This window comes from Labeo rohita, chromosome 24 (assembly GCF_022985175.1).
Source record: "Labeo rohita strain BAU-BD-2019 chromosome 24, IGBB_LRoh.1.0, whole genome shotgun sequence".
NCBI lineage: Eukaryota > Metazoa > Chordata > Actinopteri > Cypriniformes > Cyprinidae > Labeo > Labeo rohita.
Genome location: NC_066892.1, coordinates 6,826,726 through 6,851,870, shown reverse-complemented (window position 1 = coordinate 6,851,870; position 25,145 = coordinate 6,826,726). Strand labels below are relative to the sequence as shown.

Genomic DNA, 25,145 nt, shown 5'->3' with positions numbered 1-25,145 from the left:
AGAAGGAAAATCATAGGGTTTGGAAAAACATGAGGGTGAGTAAATGATGACAGCATTTTCATTTTTAGATTTATACATTTCAGGAAATGTGCACCTTAAAGGAATAGTGCCCTGAAAGGGTGCACACCCTCAAGCCATCCAAGATGTAGATGAGAACATATCTGGAGAAATTTTGCATCACTTGCTCAACCAATGGATCCTCTACAGTGAATGGGTGCCATCAGAATGAGAGTCTAAACAGCTGGTCAAAATACGAGCACATGTTCTGTTTTCCTTGTCATACCATTAGAAACCACTGTACCACAGGAAACATAGGAAGCTTGGCAGACTTTCTCACACATGCAGAGCAGAAGCCATTTTCATATTTTAATAGTGAAGATTATGCAATCAGTGAGAGGAGTAAGAGTCGTTCAGGTCTTCTAGTGAGAGGAGTAGAAAAGGCAATCGATAGGACAGAGAAAGGAAGGCAAAATGAATACGTGAGAGAACACTTATTCAACACCAACAATCGAAAATCACTGAAACCAGCGCTCTCCCCAAATCAGCGGAAACCCTAATCAATTTGGAAAGAAGTTTGGATGAGGAAAGAACACAGGAACATTGATTATAGTTGCAAAAGTTGCTAGTAGTTCACCCAGAAATCATTTTGACATCATATATTCACCCTCATGGCATGTTAAACTTGTTCAACTCTGTGAAACACAAAAAGAGATCTTTTGAAGAATGTTCACGCTGCTCTTTCTCTTATGAAATAGTGAAATTACAATTCTGTTGTTAATTACTTACCCTCATGTCGTTCCAAACCCGTAAGACCTTTGTTTATCTTCTAAACATAAATTTAAATATTTATGATGAAATCCGAGATCTTTTTGGCCGTGCATAGACAGCAAAACAGTGACTTGCTCAGGGCCTAAGTAATTAAAGGAGAAGTCCACTTCCAGAGCAACAATTCACAAATAATTTACTCACCCCCTTGTCATCCAAGATGTTCATGTCTTTCTGTCTTCAGTCGTGAAGAAATTATTGTTTTTGAGGAAAACATTTCAGGATTTTTCTCCATATAATGGACTTCATTGGTGCCCCGAATTTGAACTTCCAAAATATAGTTTAAATGCAGCTTCAAAGGGCTCTAAATGATCCCAGCCAAGGAAGAAGGGTCTTATCTAGCGAAACCATCGGCTATTTTTTTCAGAAAATACATTTTTTTATACTTTTTAAGCACAAAAGCTTGTGTAGCACAGGCTCTGGGATGCACGTTGACGATGGTACATACTATTGAATTACGTCAAAAGCTCATGTGGAACGTAGGCAGAACTACAGACCCAGTGTTTACAAAGCGAACGTGCAAAGACTAAGAAAGTGCAAGTAACAAAAAGGAACAACGATGTCCTCATGTTGTAGGAGAAAATAAGATGGAGTTTTTCGCCATACTCAGTACAAAGACGATGAACGTACATGTGATTCGTAGTAGTGATGGGAAGTTCGGATCATTTTACCGACTCAGACCTTTCAGTCTCGTTCAGCAAAATGAACAAATCTTTTTTCGACTCATTTCATTCATTTTAGCAAAATATAAAAAATATGTTACGTGTTACTTCCCTAACACATCTACTGCTTACACAAACGTTGATCACACTACAAACAAGACAAAACTATAATGCTATAAGAAACAAAAAAGATTAATTCATTGTTTACCTGGGTCTTTAGTCTATGATTAGCTCACCTCACCTCTTATCTGACAAGTTTTCGGGTTTGAGTCATTCACTCATCACGTGACAGCCCCATAAGATGAACGACTCAAAAAACCCGAAGACTCAAAACAGGTGAACTAATTCCAGTACAGAACCTAATAGGATGTTGCGCATGCGCGACTGAACAAATTACTTCCTGAGACAACTCGCTCTTCCCAAGTCACATCATGAACAAGATTCGTTCAAAATGAAAGAATCGTTCAAGAATGACCCATCACTAATTCGTAGCATCGTGGACGCACATCCCAGAGCCTGTGCTACATGAGCTTTTGTGCTTAAGAAGTATACAAATTTTTATTTTTTGAATAAAATTACTGATTGTTTCGCTAGATAAGACCCTTCTTCGTCGGCTGTGATCGTTTAGAGCCCTTTGAAGCTGCATTTAAACTACATTTTGGAAGTTCAAAATCGGGGGACCATATCGGTCGATTATATGAAGAAAAATGCTGAAATGTTTCCCTCAAAAACCATAATTTCCTTATGACTGAAGACAGAAAGACATGAACTTCTTGGATGAGAAGGGGGTGAGTACATTATCTGTAAATTGTTGTTCTGGAAGTGGACTTCATTTTTGGGTGCACTATCCCTTTAAACAGATCAAAAAGTATCATAAAAGTAGTTAATATGATTTGTGCATTGTGTGCTTAAGACAAATAATTGCTTTATTTGAGGAACAGACTTCCAATCATTCATCGTCATAGACATACAGCATCACATAAAAATAATAATAATAATAATAATAATATGAGCATTATAGTAATTATTATTGAATAATAATATATGAATATTTTAGTCATTTTTATACTAGTGTTTGGAGTCTTAAAAATTTGGTCTTATTTTTGACTTCTCTTATTCTCAAATATATCTCATGATAAAAAAATATAGCTAAAACAGTAATATTCTGAAATATTATTACAATTTAAAAGGACAATTTTCTATATTAATATATTTTAAAATATAATTTATACCTGTGCTGCAAAGCAGAATTTTCAGCATCATTACTCCAGTCTTCAGTGTCACATGATCCTTCAGAAATCATTCTAATATGACGATTTGTGCAAGAAACAGGTTTTATTATTATCAGTGTAAAAAAAGTTGTGCTGCTAATTTTTTAGCATTCTTTATTGAACTAATTTGAAACAGAAATATAAAATAAAATAAAATAAAATAAAATAAAATAAAATAAAATAAAATAAAATAAAATAAATACATTTTAAATGTTTTTACTGTCACTCATTTCAATGTGTCCTTAGTTTCTTTTTTTAAAAAATGCTCTGACCCCAAACTTTTGAACGGTAGGGAATATACAGTATACACTACCAGTCAAAAGTTTTTGAACAGTAAGATTTTTTAATGTTTTTTAAAGAATTCTCTTCTGCTCACCAAGCCTGCATTTATTTGATCCAAAGTACGGCAAAAACAGTAAAATTATGAAATATTTTTACTATTTAAAATAACTGTTTTCTATTTGAATATATTTAAAAATTTAATTTATTCCTGTGATTTCAGAGCTGATTTTTTTAGCATCATTACTCCAGTCGCATGATCCTTCAGAAATCATTCTAATATTCTGATTTGCTGCTCAAAAAATATTTATTATAATTGTTGAAAACAGCTGAGTAGTATTTTTTAGGTTCCTTTGATGAATACAACATTCAGAACAACAGCATGTATCTGAAATAGAAATCTTTTGTAACATTATACGTCTTTACCATCACCTTTGATCAATTTAAAGCATTCTTTAAAATAAAAGTATAAATTTCTATAATTCTTATCCCCCCAAAAAAAAAAAAATTGACTAACTCCAAGCTTTTGAATAATATAGTGTATAATGTAACAAAAGCTTTTTCTTTCAGATAAGTGCTGATCTTTGGATCCTTTTATTTATTAATTAAAAAAATAACAAAATATGATTTCTGACCCTGAAAGACTGAAGTAATGATGCTGAAAATTCAGATTTGATCACAGGAATAAATTACATTTTAAAATACATTAAAATAGAAAGCAGTTATTATAAATAGTAAAAATATTTCCAAATTTTACTGTGTTTTCTGTACTTTAGATCAAATAAATGCAGGCCTGGTGAGCAGAAGAAACTTCTTTAAAAACATTAAAAATCTTCTGACTGGTGGTGTAAATATTAATTTTTTTGGATCAGTCCTCATGTCCTCTATTTGTATTACTACCCAGGTCATTTTAGACAGCATCACTGTGTCTGTTATGCAATAAGAGTGTAATATACCTCCAGAGAACCACTGAGGAACCCACCATAAAAGTATTACGAAGCAAATGAGGCAGAGTGTTTTATTTACGAGCCCACGCTGGCCACACGCTCTCCTAAACTGCAGTTTTTACTCTCCCCTGCAATTAACGCAGCTGTTTTGATGAACGACATCAGCATGAATTAGATGTAAGTTTGCAGGGCCATTACGGTTCAGGGTGATAACCTGTACGGGAGTATAATAGGCAGACAATTTCTCCTTGTTTGTTGATCATTAGTGGTAATTAAGACTAATCTCTCTCCGTCTTTCAAACTTAGCAGGAAGCACATTTGTAACCATGGTGACTGTTACGATCTCAGCGTGGCGTGAGAACTGCCTCCGTCTTGGATTTGCAATGATTTGTGGGAAGTTTGCTTGTAAATGCTTGACGGTGACACTTATAGAGGCCTAAGGTCCGGTCCAAACCAAACACCCTGGTGACATTTCATCGAAACGTTGGAGGACCTTCCGACACTTCGGCTCCCTTCAGTGATAATGGTTTAATAAAAGATTTAACAGGCTTCCGCATTACAGTCCTGTGGCCATAAAAACCGACTCTCTGCTCGTCTCGTCACGCTAATTGATATTATAATGTGTCCAGAGCATCAGGAGATCTTTGAGGGTTCAGAAACACCTGCTGAGATCTAAACTGAACATTTTAGGGATGAAGAGATTACATGACAAACTGGAGGTGGGCAGCAGCTTGGTGAGTGTACCCATAATGCTCTTTTTGAGAGGGAGAGGTGCGCCATCTGCTGGTGAATGTGTTTATAAACGTGTGGGAGTGAAAACTGGAGGTAATGAGGTGAAAAGTCAGAACGATTTTAGGAGCCCACAACAGTTCCTGCAGGGCTAACGTGGGATGATAATATAACTCAATGCCTTTTATGACGAAATATGTCGTGAAGCATTTTATTCTACTTCTTTTTTTGTCTTTTGTGTAGGATTTTCATTGTTAGTCTTTAATTGAGTGAACATGAAGACCGGCTGTGTTGCCACATGACATTCTGAGGGACAATTTTCAACTATGTAAGTTTAATAATTATACCAATGTTAGAATAAAAGGATTCATTTTTGTGTAAAGCAACATTTTTTGTTTTGTTTTTAACATTCAATCTTTTGTGCATGCTGAAAATTATGGTATTACCATGATATTTTTCAAAAGTACGTTACCATTATTTTTTTTTAGAAGGGAATTAATACTTCTGTTTAGCAAAGATGCATTAAATTGATCAAACGTGATACAGTTCAAACAAAAACATTTTCAATATTTTTTAAACTTTCCATTCATCAAAGAATTTTTTTTTTTTTTTTTTTTTTTTTTTTTTTTTTTTTAGCAGCAAATTAGAATGATTTCTGAAGGATCATGTGACACTGAAGACTGGAGTAATGATGCTGAAAATTTATCTTTGCATCACAGGAATAAATTATATTTGAAAATATATTACAATAGAAAACTGTTATGTTAAAATGTAATAATATTTCACAATTTTACTGATTTAACTGTATTTTGATCAAATAAAAATATTATTAATAAATAAATAAAAATATTACTTTTATTATTTTTTGTTTCTTATTTGTTTTTAACATTCAATCTTCTATGCATACTAAAAAGGTATAGTATAATTATATAAGTATAATATATATATGTATAATTCCTGTTTAGTCATTTAATGTGGTATTACCATGTCTTTTTTAAAAAGTATATTACCAAAATATTTTTTTAGAAAGGAATTAATATTTCTGTTCAGCAAGGATGCAATAAATTGATCAAAAGTGACAGTAAAGTTAAAAAATTAATGAATATAGAATAAACAAATCATTTTTTAAACGTTATATTCATCAAAGACTGGTGAAAAAAATATCACAGAAAAAAATTGGTAATATAAAATGTTTTTTGAGCAGAAAATCAGTATATAATTATTTCTGAAGGATCATGTGACACTGAAGACTGGAGTAATGATGCTGAAAATTCAGCTTTGCATCACAGGAATAAATTACATTTTAAAACATATTATTATTTATTTATTTATTTTTTATTTTTATTTATTTATTAAAATATATTAATATTTTTTATATTATTAAATTATTTTTAAAAGTACATTACCAAAATATTTAAAAAAAAAAAAAGGAATTTTTAAAAAAGTAATTATTTGATCAAAAGTGACAGTAAAGTTAATATATATATATATATATATATATATATATAATAAATAAATACATACATTTCTATTTTTTTTTTTCTTTTTTAAACTTTCTATTCATCAAAGACTGCTGGAAAAGTATCAGAAAAATATGTGATAATATAAAATGTTTTTTGAGCAGCAAATCAGCATATCATAATGATAGGATATAATGATCTGAAGGATAATGTGACACTTAAGACTGGAGTAATGATGCTGAAAATTCAGCTTTGCATGACAGGAATAAATTATATTTTAAAATATATTAAAATACAAAACAGTTTTAAATCGTAATAATATTTCACAATTTTACTCATTTTACTGTATTTTTAATCAAACAAATGCAGCCTTGTTGACAATAAAAGTCTTCTTTCAAAACATTAAAAAAATCTTTATCTTGATTTTATTATCTAATACCATGGCATCACCATAGTACTTGTTTGTATGGAAAGGTAAAATCGGATAAAACTCACAAAGATATATCAAAAAAAGAATTAAGAACATCTTGGAGACATACTGTATGTTTGTATTTATTGTTACTCACTCAAACATCAAGTGAGGCACAAGAGTTTGTGTTCACACTGCTACCAAACAACACACTGGAGGCAGATAGCGCTGTGCAACAAGACAAGTGACACAAAAACAGTTTTCAGCACAGTTCACAGGAAACAGTGTATAAAAGAGCTGTCAGTTAGCATGAGATGTTTAGCAGTCTGTTCAGTCTGTGCAGGTCCAGTGGCTGAATATGTCATGGTACTGCTTTGCCGTAACATTATGACATGTTGATCTGTCACATGAACCATCAAATCTCACAAATTGTTGTGAATGCAACTGATGCAATGTTAAGTAAACATGAAATGACATTCACAAGCCATTTAAAGGGATAGTTCACCCTAAAATTCTGTCATTAATTACTCACCCTCATGTCGTTTCACTACCTTAGTGGGCCTTGACGTGTCAGCTGTGTTGCTGTTTATGCAGGGTCAGAAACCTCTGGGATTTCATCAAAAATATCTTAATTTGTGTTTTGAAGATGAATAAAGGTCTTACGGGTTTGGAACGACATGAGTGTGAGTAATTAATGACAGAATTTTTATTTTTGGGTGAACTATGTCTATAACTTCTGTGATGTATTTTTCAGTGAAACAGGGCAGAACTTTAGGAAGTCCCATTGGGAAATGATTGAACTGAGAAAAAAGGTTGTTTCTGTACCAGAATGGAGCCTGGGACAACATTAGGAGCATTTTTATCACAAAGATAATGCTTTTATTCCCTCCAAAACTATAGTTATGTGCTATTTTTACCGTAACCTTTACGTACTTGCTGTGTGGAGAAAGTTACACGTTGATGAAAGACTGCAAAGACAATTTTTCATGTACGTAAAGACATAAGCCAGAGTTTTGGCATGAGGTTTAATCAAAATGCACATTTATATACCACCACAACAGCAACAGTATTGAACAGTAAGATTTTTAATGTTTTTTTAAAGAAGTCTCTTCTGCTCACCAAGCTTGCATTTATTTGATCTGGAGTACAGCAAAAGCAGTAATATTGTGAGATATTTTTACTATTTAAAATAACTGCTTTCTATTTGAATATATTATAAAATGTAATTTATTCCTGTGATCAAAGCTGAATTTTCAGCATCATTACTCCAGTCTTCAGTGTCACATGAACTTTCAAAAATCATTCTAATATGCTGATTTGCTGTTCAAGAAACATTTATTTTTATTATTATCAATAATAACAGTTTAGTTCATTTTTTTCAGGATTATTTGATGAATAGAAAGATCCAAAGATCAGCATTTATCTGAAATAAAAAGCTTTTGTAACTTTTTTGTATTAATAAAAATGAATACGTTTATTTAGCAAGTATGCTTTAAATTGATCAAAAGTGATGATAAAATATTTAAAATGTTACAAAAGATTTCTATTTCAGACAAATGTTGTTCTTTTGAATTTTCTATTCATCAAAGCAACCAGAAATAAATATAATAATAATAATGTTTTTGAGCAGCAAATCAGAATATTACAATGATTTCTGAAGGATCATGTGACTGGAGTAATGATGCTAAAAATTCAGCTTTAAAATCACAGGAATAAATTACATTTTAAAATATATTAAAATTGAAAACTGTTATTTTAAATAGTAAAATATTTAAAAAATTGTACTGTTTTTGCTTTAAAAACATTTAAAATCTTACTGTTCAAAAACTTTTGACTGGAAGTTTATGTGTTCAAATGTTTGGGGTTATTACTTTTGAAAGAAATTAATACTTTATTCACCAAGGATGGATTAAATTGATCAAAGTTGACTGTAAATACATTTCTAATGTTACAAAATATTTCTGTTTTTTTATTATTATTATTATTAATGAATATAGTTGTGCTGCCTAATTAATGGAAATGTGATCACTTAAACAGCACAACTATTTTTATTAATAATAACAAGAAATGTTTCTTGAGCAGCAAATCAGCATATTAGAACGATCTCTGAAGGATCATGTGACACTGAAGACTGGAGTAATGATGCTGAAAATTCAGCTTTGCATCACAGGAATAAATTACATTTTAATATATATTCAAATAGCACATGGTTATTTTAAATTGCAATAATATTTCACAATTTTACTGTATTTTTAATCAAACAAATGCAGCCTTGGTGAGCATTAAATATTCAGAGACAATCTTATGACAATCCCAAACGTTTGAACAGCAGTGTGTGCATAAATAACATTGTTTTTAATAAGGTTTGGTATACAATAACAGGTCATCCAGTCACATGACATCCTCCTTTGAAGGGTTCAGTGAGGTCACATGACCATTCCCATTCTAACTCAACTCATATTTATGAAAGAAAAGAGGACTGGAACCAATAAAGCAGCTGAAATGTCAACTTATAGATGAGCCAAGTATTATGTGTATGATAAGTACAACTAGAAACAAAAAGCTGAGTGTTTACTGTTACTGTGCGGTGGAGTTACATGATGGTGACCCTCTCAGGTGAAACGTGGGCAGCCGGTCTCTCGTGGTTGGTGCGGCTCTGATTGGAGTCTAATCCACGCCTGATTCGTTTCAGCTTCCGACTCACACAGGGAAGCAGCAGCACCACTTTTCCGATTATCACCGTGACAGGCAGGACCAGGGCCAGGACAAAATTGGGCGGCATGTAGAAGCGATAAGACTCCTCCAGAAACGCCCGCTGCCAGCCGAAGAGCAGAGCGTGGAACGTGGAAATGAGCAGGGCGATGTAACCTAGAGTGGACTGACAGCATACAGACGCTTGTTTGACATCTTATTTGTCTCAAGACCAAAGAACACTGAAGCTGCAGGACCGGAGGATGGAGATTGTCTTACCTGGATAAAGCTAAACTCTCGCCAGTTGAGTGCGTTGTGCACCGATGGAATGGAAGTGACGGCTAATAGAGAGAGGAGTCCCAGAGCCATGATGCCAAATGAAACGTACATCTCCACCCTCCAAACTTCCTCTTCATTCCATGAGTTCTCTATGTTGGCATGCACCTACAAAGAAAGACAAAATTAGGTTTGTTTATAGGATATAATTTTTTTAAAATGTTTATTTTATTTTATTAAAATATTTTACATTCATGCTACTATACTATATATTGCAATATTCCTGTTAATATGTTTTATTTTTTTCTATAAATATAAATGTAGTTACATATATATATATACAAATGTATATTAAAAATCTTTTTTTTTTTTTTACATACACAGAATTACTTTAAATGTACACTTATTTATGAAATTTTATACGTTTTGTAGGATTTGGTGCATGATATATAAAAACTGGAGAAACATATTTTCATTATTACTATTATTACTATTATTATTAATGAGATTAGTGATTAATCAAAACAAATCTGAATCTGAACCACAACAACCAAAACTGCTATTTTTAATAGCCAGTATAATAATAATAATAATAATAATAATAATAATAATAATATAGTTTCTATTAATATATTGTGTTTATTTATGCATTTATATATTTATTGTATTTTTTATTAACAATATTTATTATTATTATTATTATTTTGTTGTATCAATATGTATTTATGTATATATTTATTTACATATATGATTATTATCATTATTTATTAACAATGATTATTTATGTTTAATAATAATACTGTATTAATCAGTATATGTTTTTATGTATGTATTTATTTATTTAGTTTTTAACATTATTATTATGTTATTTAAATAACAATGATTATTATAATTACAATTCATAATACTAATAATTAATATTAATATTAATATATTTGTTTTATATTGTATTATTTATTATATTGTATTGTATTATTTATTATTGTATTATTAATTGTTTATTAATAATACTCTATTAATCTCTGTGTATTTATGCATGTATTTATTTACATTTTTAATGATGACGTTATAATTAAGAATGATTATTACAATCACAATAAAAATAATAATATAATTAATAATAATTAATAATAATATTGTTTCTATTCATATAATTTTATCTTTATATATTTATATATTTATTTATATTATTATTGTGGATGATAGGCTAATATAATGTTTATATGATAAAAATAATAAATCTGAATCTGAACTACAGAATCCGAAATTACTAAAACATATATTATTAATAACTGGTATAATAATAATAATAATAATAATAATAATAATAATGATACGTGTCTATTAATATCTCTATGTATTTGTTTATGCATTTATATATTTATTTTATATTTTATTAACATTATTTATTATTATTATTTATTTTGTTGTTGTTTTTATCAATATATTTATATATAATAATTATCATTGTTATGTTTAGTATTAATGCTCTATTAATTAATCTCTACCTATATTTCTGTATGTATTTATGTACGTTTTATGATTATTATGATGTTATAATTAACAATGATTATTCAAATTACAATAAATAATAATATAATTAATAATAATAATATCGTTTCTATCATTCTATCAATTGTATCTCTATGTATTTATGTACACTGTAAAAAAAAGCTCAGTCAACTCAAATAAGTTTAGTCAACTTGAAATGTTAAGTTGTACTAAGTGACAACTTAGATATTTGTTTGTTAAACTTAAAAGCAAGGTAAGTAACCCAGCTGCCTTAAAAATTTAAGTTGAATCAACTCACTTAGCACAACTTAACATTTCAAGCTGAATAAACGTTTTTTGAGTTGACTGGACTTAAAATTTTAAGACAGCCAGGTAACAAATTATTTTAAGTTGACTCAACAAATTGTTTTTTACAGTGTATATATTTATATATTTATTTTATATTTTATTAACTAATAATATTATTATTATATTAGCCACACCCTCACAATGTAAAGTCCAGAATAGAGGTATGAACAAAACAAAACAAAACAAAAACCACACACATCCACCACAGTGAAACTGCTGGATCCCACTTGTGTAAAACACAAACAGACCTGCTGATAGGCCATGTTGAGCATCAGGTATCTCTCTGAGCGTCTCATGGGCAGACAGAGGCTGTAGAGCACGTGAATGCAGCCAAAGAAGAAGCTCAGCAAACCCAGCTGTTTGCGGCTCTCCAGCCAGCCCTCCAACCAGGGCGGAAAACGGCGGTACTTCGTCCCGTAGATGAGCTGGTACGCGGCAGCAAGCTGTCCTGCCAAATACACCAGCGCTAGCAGAACTATGGCCACTACAGGCAGCGTCCTGTTCACTATTTCCAGAGGGATCTTGTAGAAAAAACTCTGTCTGGTCTTCATATAAGGATGAATAATGTCCCGCACGAAGGAATAAGCGAAAAAGAAGATGGACAAGGCGACCGCAGTCAAGACAGGTCCTTTCCAGGCGGTGAAGAGATGCAGTGGCATATTCTCGATCTCTTTGGCAGAGGACAGCGCGCCCATGTCCACAGGGATGAAACTGAGCTGACGGGCCATTTCAATGAGCTGCTGTCGAGCGTCCACTGAATTACTGCAAATATAGACCTGTAGAAAGAGATTACAAGCAATAAATATTCCTTCCATTCATTCACAGCTGATATATTGGTGACCGAATCAGTGTTGGCCAATTCTAGGTTTAAATTAGATTTTGAATGCCAGATTTTTAATGTGATCTCAGACTTTGGATCCCATTATATATATATATGCATGATCGTTTACAGTAGAAACAATTCCCTAGAAGCCATAACTAGAGTGGAATTAATTTACTGAGTTTATAAGGTTTCAAAATGAGACTGTGAGATAAAAGCAAGTTTATGGGATGGCTGTAATGGATCTTTCATTGTGTTAATAAAATCTTTTCCTCTTTCAGCTCGCAGTTTCCACAGAGGGCGGCTCATCTGTTCATCATTGTAATCAGCTGCTCACAGAAAGTAAGACATTTACTTTTACTGCTGGCTGGAAGAGGTCTCTGTTTATATGAAATAATGCAATATATAATCCTCATCATCATCTTCAGGAGTGTCATTAGCATACCGAGAACTATATTTTGTTTTTGACCAAAAAACAAGTGCATTTAGCACTCTGTTGAACAATCCAGGGTCTGTAATATTTTATTTTATTTTATTTTATTTTATTTTATTTTATTTTATTGCTTACACTGCCATTATAGAGCAGTGAAACAGTGTAGATTGGTGTTGTTTAGTAAAACAGACAATTAAAAAATAGATTTTGTGAACTGAAATAAAGCTAAAATAAAACTGAAAAAAGAAACTTCAAAATATTTATGTTTCAGCAGTAAAATTACTAAAAATAAAACTAAAACAAATTAGAGCTAAACAAACATATTTATAAAATAATACAAATAATTATAAAATCACATAACAAAATTACTAAAACTTAAATTAAAAAATAAAAAATAAAATAAATAATAAAAGCCACTTCAAAATGTTAATAAATTTAAGTACTAACATTTCAGAAAATAAAACTAAAATAAAAATAATAATAATAAATAGGAAATAGTTAAAAAAAATAATTACAATTATCAAAGCGCATTACAGAATTACTACAACTAAAATTTAAAAATGAAAATATAAAAATATATATTTAAAACTATTCATAAGTTTAAGCACTAAAATGACTAAAAATAAAGCTAAACAGAACTATTTAGAAAAAAAAGTAAAACTTAAAAATTATAGCTACTTCAAAATATTACTAAATAGGTTTGGGTACTAAAAATAACTAAAAACATAACTGAAATATAAATAAAGTTGAATAAAATTAAAATAAATAAATAAATAAATAAATAAATAAAATGGCAAAAGCTAAAAATAACTTTAAAATATTTATAAATTTAAGTACTAAAAATAAAACTGGAATAAACAAATTAAACCTGAACAGAAATATTTATAATAATAATTACAAAAGCACATAACAATTACTAAAACTAAAATTGAAAAATTAAAACATAAAAATAAAAGCCACTTCAAAGTGTTGTGATGAATAAGTTTACATACTAAAATGTCTAAAAATAAAACTAAAAAAAAAAATTAAAGCTGAACAGAAATATTTAAAATATATATATATATATATATATGTATATATATATATTAAAATTACAAAAACACACAACAGAATTACTATAACTAAAACCTGAAAACAAAACTAAAAGTAACTTCAAAATATTTAAGTACTAAAATGACTAAATATAAAATGGAAATAAATGCATTGCAGCTTAACAGAAATATTAATAAGCATAATAATCATTGCAAAAGCACATAACAGAATTACTCAAACTAAACTGAAAAATTAAAACAAAACTAAAAGTAACTTCAAAATATTCATAACTTTAAGTACTAAAATTAGTAAAAATAAAACTGAAATAAATCTGAACAGAAATATTTAAAAAAAATAATAAAATACAAAAGCACATAACAGAATTGCTAAAAATAAAGAAAGTAATTTAAAAATAAAAGATACTTCAAAATACTTCAAAGTACTACAATTACTAAAAAAAAAAATAAATAACTGAAAGCTGAAAAGAAATATTTCAAAATAATGATAATAATTACAAAAGCACATAATTACTACATAACTGTTAGTAGTAATTACACATAATTACTACTAACAATTACTAAAACTAAAATTGTAATATAAAAATAAAAAACCTTTAACATTAAAATATTAATACATATTATAATAGAACATAAATAATACCTAAATAACACTGTATAGATGTACTGTATAGATCATAAGGACTGAGGTTAAGTGTCTGTGCTCAGATTGACTGTCCCGAAGCCCTGCCAAAACATCTGAGCAGAAACATTTTGAACTGTGTGTTTTAATTCACCAAGCTTGCCAAGTGAGATCATTGACTGGGCATGTTTAAACTTTTGGACTTTTCTGAGTGTTGTGGCTATGGCAGTACACTAAATTTCGTACAGCATACCTGTCGACTGGAGTCTCTGGGGCCTGACTGCATGGCCCAGGATGAGATCACATTGAAGCCTTTGACCACAATGGATTCTGGGAATAGGGATGCTAGGTATTCTGCATTTGATTCTGGATACTGGTTGATCCGTCTGTTGTTGCTGACATCCACCAGTATTTTTCCAGCCAGCAGGTGTTTGATGTCCCAGAGGGAGGAATAGTGCTCTCGGCGAATGGCCAGGAACACGATGTTGGCCTTCCCCACTGCGTCCTCGTGATGGGTCACGTCTACCACATGCGGGAACGACTCGGCCGCTCTCTTGGGCTGTCGGCTCCCCACCACCACGTGAAAGCCGCTGCGGAGCAGCCGGAGGGTCAGGCTTTTGGAGAAGTCTCCAGAACCGATGATGCCGACCGTGAGCTTGCCAGATCCGTCTTTGGACCCATTCTTCAGACCGTTTGGTAGGAAGCAGACTTTGGTGCTGGCCGGGCTGCTGCCCAGCAGGGAAATGGAGTCCATTTTCAGGCCCAAAGCACCTCGTACTGGATCTTAAGATACTAATGGAATCATTTTTGTTAAAAGAGTCTATTTCGTACAATTTAGTTAAAAGACAGTCTCTTTAAACTGGTCAAGAACTTACATTTCATCCCAAACTAAAAAGACAAATATATTTTAGATATTTTATTTTGAGATGAAACATGACTAGAAACATCCTTTTCGAACATATTTTTTACAAAATAAGAAAAAAAGACAGTAAATATTAAATTGGTTTTAAATTTTGTTACATTTTTAGCAATTTTGTTACTTAAATTTATGAATACTTTGAAGTTCCTTTTTAGTTTTGTTTTCATTTTTCATTTTTAGTTATAGTTAATCTGTTGTGCTTTTGTTATTTTAATTATTTTTTAAATGTATCTCTTTTCAAATTTAATTTATTTTTAGTAATTTTAGTACTTATGAGTACCTTATTAATATTTTGAAGTAGCTTCATTTTTTTTCTTTCCAGTTTTTTTAGTTTTAGTATTTCTGTTATATGCCTTTGTATATATTTGTCTTTTTAGACAACTAAAATTACTTTTATTTTTGGTTTTCATTTCACAATTTTTGTTTTAGTAATTTAGTTATGTGCTTATTTATACTTTGTAATTATTATTATTATTATTATTTTAAATATTTCTGTTCAGATTTAATTTGTTTATTAGTTCTATAATTTTGGTACTTAAACTTATTAACATTTTAAAGTAGCTCTAATTTTGGTTTTCATTTTTTTTGGTAATTCTGTTTTAAATTTATTTATTTTTTTCTTTTTACAACTACTTATCCTCAGCTTTACCTTATTTAATTTTTCAATTTTAGTTTTTTCCTGTTATGTGCTTTTGTAATTTAAATTTTAATTATTTTTTAAAAAAACTATTTAATTATTTATATACACACAAACATACACAAAATATATATTTTTTTTAAATATTAAATATATATAGATATTTTAAATCATGGTGGTATTTATGTCTTTTATTTTATTTTGTAAAATTATATTTTGTTTTGCAAAAAGAGGATGATTCTCATTATTGTAATAAGAATCTAAAGATAATCATTACTAAGAATAATGACAATTATATAAAAAAATTGCAAGTAAACTATTGTTAAATTATGGTAGTAAGAATTGTGTGGGGAAATGTGCCTAATAGTCATGAAAAAAAAATAATTATAATAAATCCAATAATAACTATATAAATAATATTTGATTTAGCATAGCTTCATTTAAAAAAGAAAAAAAAAAAAAAAATATATATATATATATATATATACACTACCGTTCAAAAGTTTGGGGTCAGTACATTTTTATTGTTTCTTTCTTTTCTTTTTTTTTTTTTTTTTAAGAAATTAATACTTTTATTCACCAAGGATGTATTAAGTTAATAATTAAAAGTTTATTAAAAGTTAATAATAAATAATTTACATTGTTATAAAATATTTATATTTTGAACAAACACTGTAGTTTTTAAACTTGTTATTCATGAAAGAATCCTGAAAAAAAAAAATCACAGGTTCCAAAAAATATTTGGCAGCACAACTGTTGATATTATCCAACATTGATCATTCTAATAATAAATCCGCATATTAGACTGATTTCTGAAGGATCATGTGACACTTAAGACTGGAGTAACAGCTGATAAAAATTCAGCTTTTCATCAAAGGAATAAATTCTATTTTAAAGTATGTTAAAATAAAAAAACATTATTTTATATTGTAAAAACATTTTGTAATATTACTGTTTTTTTTCTATATTTTTAATCAAATAAATGCAAACTGACCCCAAACTTTTGAACGGTAGTGTATATATATATATATATATATATATATTTATTTTGCAAAAAGAGGATGATTCTCATTATTGTAATAAGAATCTAAAGATAATCATCACTAAGAATATTGACTATTATATATAAAAAAAAAAAATTGCAAGTAAACTATTGTTAAACTATGGTAGTAAGAATTGTGTGGGGAAATGTGCCTAATAGTCATGAAAAAATAATAATAATAACAATAAATCCAATAATAACTATATAAATAATATTAGATTTAGCATAGCTTCACTTAAAAAAGAAAAAAAACAAATATATATATATATAAATTAATATCCACAGGTTGAATACATGTTTCCTCATAAAAATCTGTTTTAAAATGTAAAAAGGTATTCCAGCGAAGAATACAGAATAGAATAGAATAGAATAGAATAGAATTCTGTATTCTCCAGTGCCATGACTTTGAAATCTCAGACAGACTGTGTGACCTGTTAGAGTGCCGAAGGTGTTTGTTAATACGGAACAGAATATAAATCGTTTTTATGCATCAATGAGGAACAGAAACAGTATCTCTATATAATTTCAGGGGCAGGTTGCTCTGTAAATCACGCATTATGATACTAGAATAGAACATGACGTACCCCACGTATATGTAATTGCGCAAAAACATCTCAAGGTTATAACGTTACCTGTAATGGAATCTGCCGTGGCACCATCGAGCAAACCGATGAGATGTGTACGTCCCTCACCGGTGGCTGTTTCCCCGCCCTCTGTCCGTTTGATTTGCAATGACCCACGCTATAGTCGCAAGCGGAGAAACGGCGTCTCTTTCATTGGGCTGCAGCTGTGAGTAGACAATAGCTGTTATTATCCTCTAGGGGGCGCGTCAAGGCTGAAAAAACGATTTTTTCATTAAGTCGAATTCAAATTACAGGACGCTTTTCATTTCAATGGAAATGTTTTTCAACATAATAGTGTAATCGTTTTAATCTATTAATTGCGTTGGTAATGACTTTGACACACAAATGGAAACAACAAGTCTCTATAACCTTTATTAAACGATTTTGCAAAGCCCTCATTCAATAATCACGAACGAACGTGATTGGTTCATCCTCATCAGCGCTGAGAAAAACAACCGTTACCGCGTGACGCGTTTCATCATAAACAAAATAAACGTATACTATTTAACAGCAGTTGTATTAAACATACACTTTTAAGAAATAATTTTAAAAGAATTATTACTTAGACCGGTTCGTTTTTTGAGAATTCACAAACAACTTCCGTGCCACCATACCTTCCAGTCACAAGATGATTTGCCGTTCTTGTTTATTATGTTTCAGTGCTTTTACATGTTGGAGCGGTGCAGCACGTCTCTGATCTGCTGTGTGAAGACAGTCCTCTGCAGCAGGATGCACCTCTGGGTTGATCTAGTAACTCAATATTGTACGTTATAATAAAGCACCATCATTGTGTCTTTGAGCAAGACCCTTTTTAAAGGATGTTTATATAGGCCAACATGCTAATTTTCAAAACGTACTACACGTAATTAGACTAGGATCATTTACTTTTATGAAAATGAAACTATTGGAAGCTTTTAGAATCGTGTTAAAGCACATGAAAAGCACCTAAAATAAAATACAAATTGTGCAATATCATATTAAATATGCACAAGTGATAGGACCCCACAGAAAATGAGTTATTTTTGTTATCATGTGATCAATAATTCACAACCTTTTCTCATAACATTGTTTATTTAGCTATATTTAAATATTTAATATGCATCTGCCCGTTTCAAAATATGTAAGCAAAAAAAACGACAATTACCAGCAATATAAAATAAATCAAAATGTTATAAAACTGCATATACTGTCGTTCAAAAGTTTAGGATAAGTACGATTTTTTAATGCTTTTAAATAAGTCTCTTATGCTCATCAAGGCTGCATTTACTTCTCACAAATACAGAAAAAACTGTAATATTGTGAAATATTATTACAGTTTAAAATAATGGTTTTCTATTTGAATATGTTTTAAAATATAATTTATTCCTGTGATGCAAAGCTTCATTTTCATTAGCCGTTACTCCAGTCTTCAGTGTCACATGATCCTTCAGAAATCATTCTAATATGCTGATTTATTAATTTATTATCAATGTTGGAAACCGTTGCGCTGCTTAATATTTTTTAGAACCTGTGATTTATTTTTTCAGGATTCTTTGTTAAAAAGAAAAGTATTTATTCAAAATAGAAATCTTAAGTCTTTGCTTAAACTTTTTATTAGTTTAACACATCCTTGCTGAATAAAAGTATTAATTTCTTTCTAAAAAAAAAAAAGAATAAAAATTTACTGACGAGAAACTTTTAAATGGTAGTTTGTATTGTTACAAAATATTTCTATTTTACTAACTTATTTATTAAAGAATCCTGAAAAAAGTAACACAGGTTCCAACAAAATATTAAGCAGCACAACTGTTTTCAACATTAAAAATAAATCAGCATACTAGAATGATTTCTAAAGGATCATGTGACACTGAAGACTAGAGTAATGATGCTGAAAATTCAGCTTTGCATCACAGGAATAAATTACATCTTAAAATACATTCACATAGAAAACAGTTATTTTACATTGAAATAACATTTCACAATATTACAATTTTTTCTGGATTTTTGATCAAATAAATGCAGCCTTGATCAGTCTTTTTTCCTTTAAATATACATATATTCTGATTTCTAGCCACAGTGAATTGCACATCACAGGTGAACAATGAAAAAGCAATGCACTGTGACAAAATCCTTTCAGCCAAAAGCTGATGAAATTTTCACATGAGAGGGATTGAAACAATTCATTAAAGTTAAAACCCTTGCTATGGGCTGCATAACAGATTACAGGAAAAAACTGCAAATAATGACACATCCCACCATCTCTCAATGCTGAAAGGCCAAAAACAGACAGTACACTGGTTTAGTTTTAATTTGATAGATAGATACTATAAATTAGGGACAGTACAAGTAGACTCTGACATTTACTGCTTGACTTTGTTTCAAAATCTGTGATACCTTAAGGTCCTTTGGAAAGAGTGTGTTCCAAGAGAGTGAGCCGGCAGGAAGAGCATGCTGAAGACAACGTGTCAATTTCTCCAGAAATAGCACCTTCGCTCTTTCCTCCAGTCCTCCGATGAGTTCACACTGCTGTTTACTCCTCCCCTTCTTCAACTTCTGTGCAACGTCAGGACAGCAGCTTCAGGCCTGTATAGAGCACAGCATGTTGTTCCTGACCACAAGGGTGAAAGTCACTTACTGTGAGACGGGTAGCTGCAGCACGTCCTGAAGGAGTGTGTATGGAGGTCAGAGAAATATCACATGACTTGGTGAAGATGTACAGTTTGTACATTTGCACTGGTACAGTATCTGCAAGTGTTGTGCGAATGTTGTATCTGTAAACAAAAGACATGTCTAGTCCAAATTGTCCTACAAAAATTCACCAGCTTGTTTTCCCGAACCCCTGATGTTTGTTCCAGTTTCTGATCCTCAATTTAAAAGGACTATTATGATTATGAGTAATTTTTGTCCTTTGGGGGACAGGACATTAGGGAAAGAGTGACTTTAATTCTGTGTTGAAAACTCACTTTAAAAAACATAATCGTTTTTACTTCACTCAAGACTAGAGACTTATTTTTAAGTTTTATGTTCACACACCCTCTAGGCTTGTTTCTTTTTTGAGAGTTCAGTTGATGGTCTAATTAAATTTGTCAATTTCCCTTCCAGCCTCACTCATGACCATCCTATGATTCTGTTTCTGTCCTGTAAGGACCTCTGGAAAACTTTTTAGCTTTGACTAAACTATTTTCAGCTATGAGACTGAGAACAATCATGCGATTCTCTAACTTGCTCTTTATTGTTTTTGTGACATTAGGAACATCTGAATTCTGCTCTGCTGGACCTCTTCATGCACAGTGCAAAGTCGAGTGGTAAAGTACTCTTTTGTGTTACTTTTTTATTTTAAAAAATGCATTAAAGAATATTAAATCTTTAGCGTTAGATTTGTATACAGAATTTAAAGTTATGTTTGGGAAGTACATTATAATTATATAATGTTTGTATATGTACATTCTAAAATAATGCTGGGTGTTTTGACCCAGCGGTTGGGTTAAATGCTAGTTTAAAATGTTTATTTAACTCAGCTATTGCTTGAATGTATTAATATATTCAATAAATTAGCATTTATTAATAAGTAGTAATTAAATAATGAACATTTTTTAAATTGCTTATTTATAAATGTTCACCTTTTAATTACTGCTGATGCCTCTAGTAACTATGTGCCTGATTTTAATTTTCAGCCTATTTTGGGTTAATTTTAAGCTGCTATGTGGTAATTTTTAAACAATAGATGACTTAAATAAATCTACCCAGAGGTTGGGATAAGCATTTATCCCAACTGCTTGGTCAAAACAACACAATCACTGGGTTTGTCCATATTTCACCCAGTGCTGGGTTGTTTTTAACCCAGCATTTTTTAGAGCGTAAATGTATTTGTGTAAAATTATATAGTATTTTGTGTATATTTATGTTTGTTATAATTATTATAATAAAGTAAAACTAAATCTAAAACTATATTTAAAAAAAATTAATAAATAAATAAAGAACTTTTTTTTGTTACTTAAAATAAAATATTTTTATGAAAAAAAGAACAAAATTAAATGAAAGTTTTAGTTGAGTCTAGTTTATCTTGATGTACTAAAACAATTAAAACCTAAATAAAAATTACTAAAAACTATATAGATGTATTTAAAAAATAATACTAAATATGACAAAAACAACAAAATTCTTTAACTATAATTTAAAATGAAAATGTAAAATATAAAACTTTTTTAAATTCAAATATTAATAAGCTGTGATAGTGATACTAACACATGACTGATTTATTTATAAAACATTTATTTTAAAAAATGAGGTTTTGATTAGATAACCTTTAAAAAAAAGTTATGACTTTTTTAAACTTGAATCTTTAAGTTTAAACTCTTTTGTTTGTCTCCACTTATATAGATCTTCAGGTATTATTTTATAATAAACTATTCTGTAGAAGTAGATTTCCATTCTGAATTTTAGTTGTTTAATCACTCTATTTTTCTTTTATCATATTCCACTATTTAAAATATTTATATTTGGTTATAATGTTTATACAATGTTTAATATATTTAATTTCTAAGTATTCTTATTATTATGAATTAATTTAAAGTAGATTTGGAGATTGGGAAAAGGCAATTTGAAGGTAGCCTACTATATTCATTTTAGTGGTCAATGCAATAGCTTTGGTTTCCATTAGATGGCAGTATTTTATATAGTTTCAGCTATAAGAGTGATATAATTTGTGTTTGGCTTTTCCCAGGTATTTCAGTCTCCCTTGCAGGAGTGTGTATGAAGCTTTGGTCACACAGATCAAAAAGTGGAGGACAGGCTCAACCTGTGCCACAGGAGGAGAGAAATGTCTTTACAAGGTGTGTGTGTTTGATGTAAAGAGATGTGTTTATGTATCACTTTCAATTATATTAATATTTTGTTCTTTCTCTTTCTCATGTAGTTGCAGTCTGCATCCGTGCACTTCATATCAGCCAAACACACAACGCCAATAAAGAAATATGTTGATGACATCAACTTCAGACTCGTTTCCTATGGATTTTTCACACACTGCCATGTATCTGTAAGTGTTTTTTTCCCCAAACAACTGCTAAATTTGACTTAATGTAGGGATATCACATTTGACCCAAAACTTAAAACTTGTTCCCCAGGCCATGTCAGTGTCAGAGACCTGGTATGCTGTTAGAGATCACGGCACCAACTACTGCAACCTCTACAACCTAATCGAAGGTAAAGTAGGTCAAAAACATCTTGACTGAAACATTAAAAAAGTTCACCTCCAGAGTAAAAATTGCCTAATACTTTACTCACCCCCATGTGATCCAAGATGTTCATGTCTTTCTTTCTTCAGTCGTAAAGAAATTATGTTTTTTGAGGCAAACATTTCAGCATTTTTCAGCATATAGTGGACTGATATGGTGCCCCGAGTTTGAACTTCCAAAATGCAGTTTAAATGTGGCTCCAAACAATCCCAAATGCGGTTGTAAACGAGAAAGAAGGGTCTTATCTAGCGAAACGATCAGTTATTTTCATGAAAATAATTCAATTTATATACTTTTTAATATCAAACACTCAATCTCCCTGAACTTTTTTTCCGGTTCATGACAGTTAGTGTATGTTGAAAAACTCCCATCTCATGTTCTCCCTCAACTTCAAAATCGTCCTATATCGCTGTTTTACCTTTTTTGTTAAGGGTGTTTGATCTTCTTTGCATGTTCACTTTGCATAGACTTAGTCGGTACTTCTGCAGCGATGTAGGATGATTTTGAAATGATTTTTGAAGTTTTGAGTTCTGAAACTTACAGGATGCTTTTATAGTACAATGGCCTTTTGTATGTCAAAAGATCAAGGGAATTTTGGTTACTCAGTTCATCACCCCTTTAATGTAAAGACAAAAGCAGCTACTGAGGTTTATTGTCTGTTTGCAGGAAGTGGACTTACTGAAGCTCCAGGATACAAAGAGATCACCAGTGACTTCATGTGCACACAGCGCTCATCTGCAAACTGTACTGTGTACTAGCACTGAAACGTGTTCATACTTTTTTATGTTAAAATTTTTATATAGACTTTTGTGGCTTCTAGTGATGTTTTTTTTTTAGATTTGAGGATATATATGATCTCCTTAAAATTAACTTTTTTTACATTAAATTTTTGTTTTAAAAAATTGATGCTTTTATGCAGGAGAGACACATTAAATTGCTCAAAAGTAACCGTTTTTACTTTTACTTTGATATAAAATAATTTTATTTTAAATAAATGCTGTTCTTTTAAAGTTTTGAACAATCTTGAAAGAATTATATCACAATTTCCACAAAAATATTAAAGGGGTCATCGGATGCAAACTTCACTTTTACATGTTGTTTGAACATGTAAAATGTGTGTTGGCAGTGTATGTACAAATCTACCCTATAATGATAAAAATCCATGCAGTGGTTTTTAATTAATCAGTAAAAATAATATCCCCTTTTTTAAATCGAGCCATTCTCAGATGCTCTGGCGTCGGACTGACAGAGACCACTCCCACCATAGTTGATTGACATGAGCGTCTTACCTCAGATCAGTTGTAACAGTCCAACTTCCATGTTTCGATGCCGGAGCAGGGATGTAATATAGACAAGAATATCTCTGAGCGATTGAGGTGTTGTGTTGCTGGATGTAATAATGAACGTAGTGGTCGTCATTTACTCCGACATCTGAGCTGCTGAAGATGCAATGGGTTACATTTGTTTGTGAAAGGAATGCGCCTCCCGATCTACATTAATGCGTCTATGTTCACGCAGATCATTCGTGATCCAGCTTCACCTACAGCAGAAGTGATTATAACAATCCATCAGAATGGGATGATTTTTGCAGACCTCATTTTGACAAGGTAAAAAGAGTGTTGTTTTACACAACCATTGAGAATTTTTAAAAAGTATATTATAGACTTTTTTTAAGACCCTAAAGAATCATATCAACTTGTGGAAAATGGGCATCCGATGACCCCTTTAATCGGCACAACTGTTCTCAACCTTTTTCAGTGCTTCTTGAACAGCAAATTAGCATCGTGTGATACTGATAGTAATGATGCTGAAAATTCAGCTTTGCATCACAAGAATAAATTACATTTTAAAATATATTCAAATAGAAATCAGTTATTTTAAATTGTAATAATATTTTTTAAATATTACTGGGTTTTTTTTTTTGTATTTTTAATCTAATAAATGCAGCCTTGGTGAGCAAATAAAATCTCCAATCAAATGCTCTATAGAAGGAGAACAGCAATAGCAAAAGCTTTAATTTGTCTTATTTTAGGAAATACAAAAAAGGAAACTGCGCTTATCAAAGTATTCCATTATGTATTTAATGCATAGAACTTATTAGTTCAAAAATCAGAGTTATAGTTCTAAAGTTGTGTAACTCCTCCAAAAAAACTTTTTTTATTTATTCTTTGCTTGAGTTTTGTGCTCCTGCTCTGTATTTTCCTCCTTATTCAGTACGGATGAGGGTGACATTTCATATGCTGTCCTTAGCACAATGTTTGGAGACAAATATAGCAGTTCTCAATGGTGTTAGGCTCAGTGTTCTGCACGGACATTTTCTCTCTAAGGGCTGCAATATGCTCCAGTGGGTGCAGCCATCCATCATGGATGTCTCGCGC

General features: G+C 30.6%; 2 protein-coding genes across 2 annotated transcripts; one reads left to right on the top strand and one right to left on the bottom strand.

Moving 5' to 3' along the window:
- LOC127156034 (uncharacterized) lies at positions 1–24,807 on the top strand. Its single transcript, XM_051098718.1, has 7 exons — positions 1–35; positions 12,511–12,571; positions 20,784–20,838; positions 22,257–22,365; positions 22,449–22,568; positions 22,657–22,735; positions 23,434–24,807. The coding sequence occupies exons 1-7, from the start codon at positions 30–32 to the stop codon at positions 23,523–23,525; spliced, it is 522 nt and encodes a 173-aa protein (XP_050954675.1). The 5' UTR covers positions 1–29; the 3' UTR covers positions 23,526–24,807.
- steap2 (STEAP family member 2, metalloreductase) lies at positions 6,713–17,698 on the bottom strand. The gene is made up of 5 exons (XM_051098717.1): positions 17,564–17,698; positions 14,587–15,125; positions 11,658–12,185; positions 9,553–9,717; positions 6,713–9,460 (listed from the first exon to the last, which is right to left on the bottom strand). The coding sequence occupies exons 2-5, from the start codon at positions 15,085–15,087 to the stop codon at positions 9,176–9,178; spliced, it is 1,479 nt and encodes a 492-aa protein (XP_050954674.1). The 5' UTR covers positions 15,088–15,125; positions 17,564–17,698; the 3' UTR covers positions 6,713–9,175.
- Positions 24,808–25,145: the final 338 nt, after the last annotated feature.

Bases quoted from the DNA above. Each gene is read 5' to 3' on its own strand.
- LOC127156034 (XM_051098718.1), top strand. The intron at 12,572-20,783 runs GTAAGACATTTA...TTGTGACATTAG, and splicing joins TAATCAGCTGCTCACAGAAA to GAACATCTGAATTCTGCTCT. The intron at 22,736-23,433 runs GTAAAGTAGGTC...GTCTGTTTGCAG, and splicing joins CCTCTACAACCTAATCGAAG to GAAGTGGACTTACTGAAGCT.
- steap2 (XM_051098717.1), bottom strand. From the start codon at position 15,087: ATGGACTCCATTTCCCTGCTGGGCAGCAGCCCGGCCAGCACCAAAGTC. The intron at 9,718-11,657 runs GTCTGTTTGTGT...CTTTCTTTGTAG, and splicing joins TCAACATGGCCTATCAGCAG to GTGCATGCCAACATAGAGAA. The intron at 9,461-9,552 runs GTAAGACAATCT...GTATGCTGTCAG, and splicing joins GAGAGTTTAGCTTTATCCAG to TCCACTCTAGGTTACATCGC.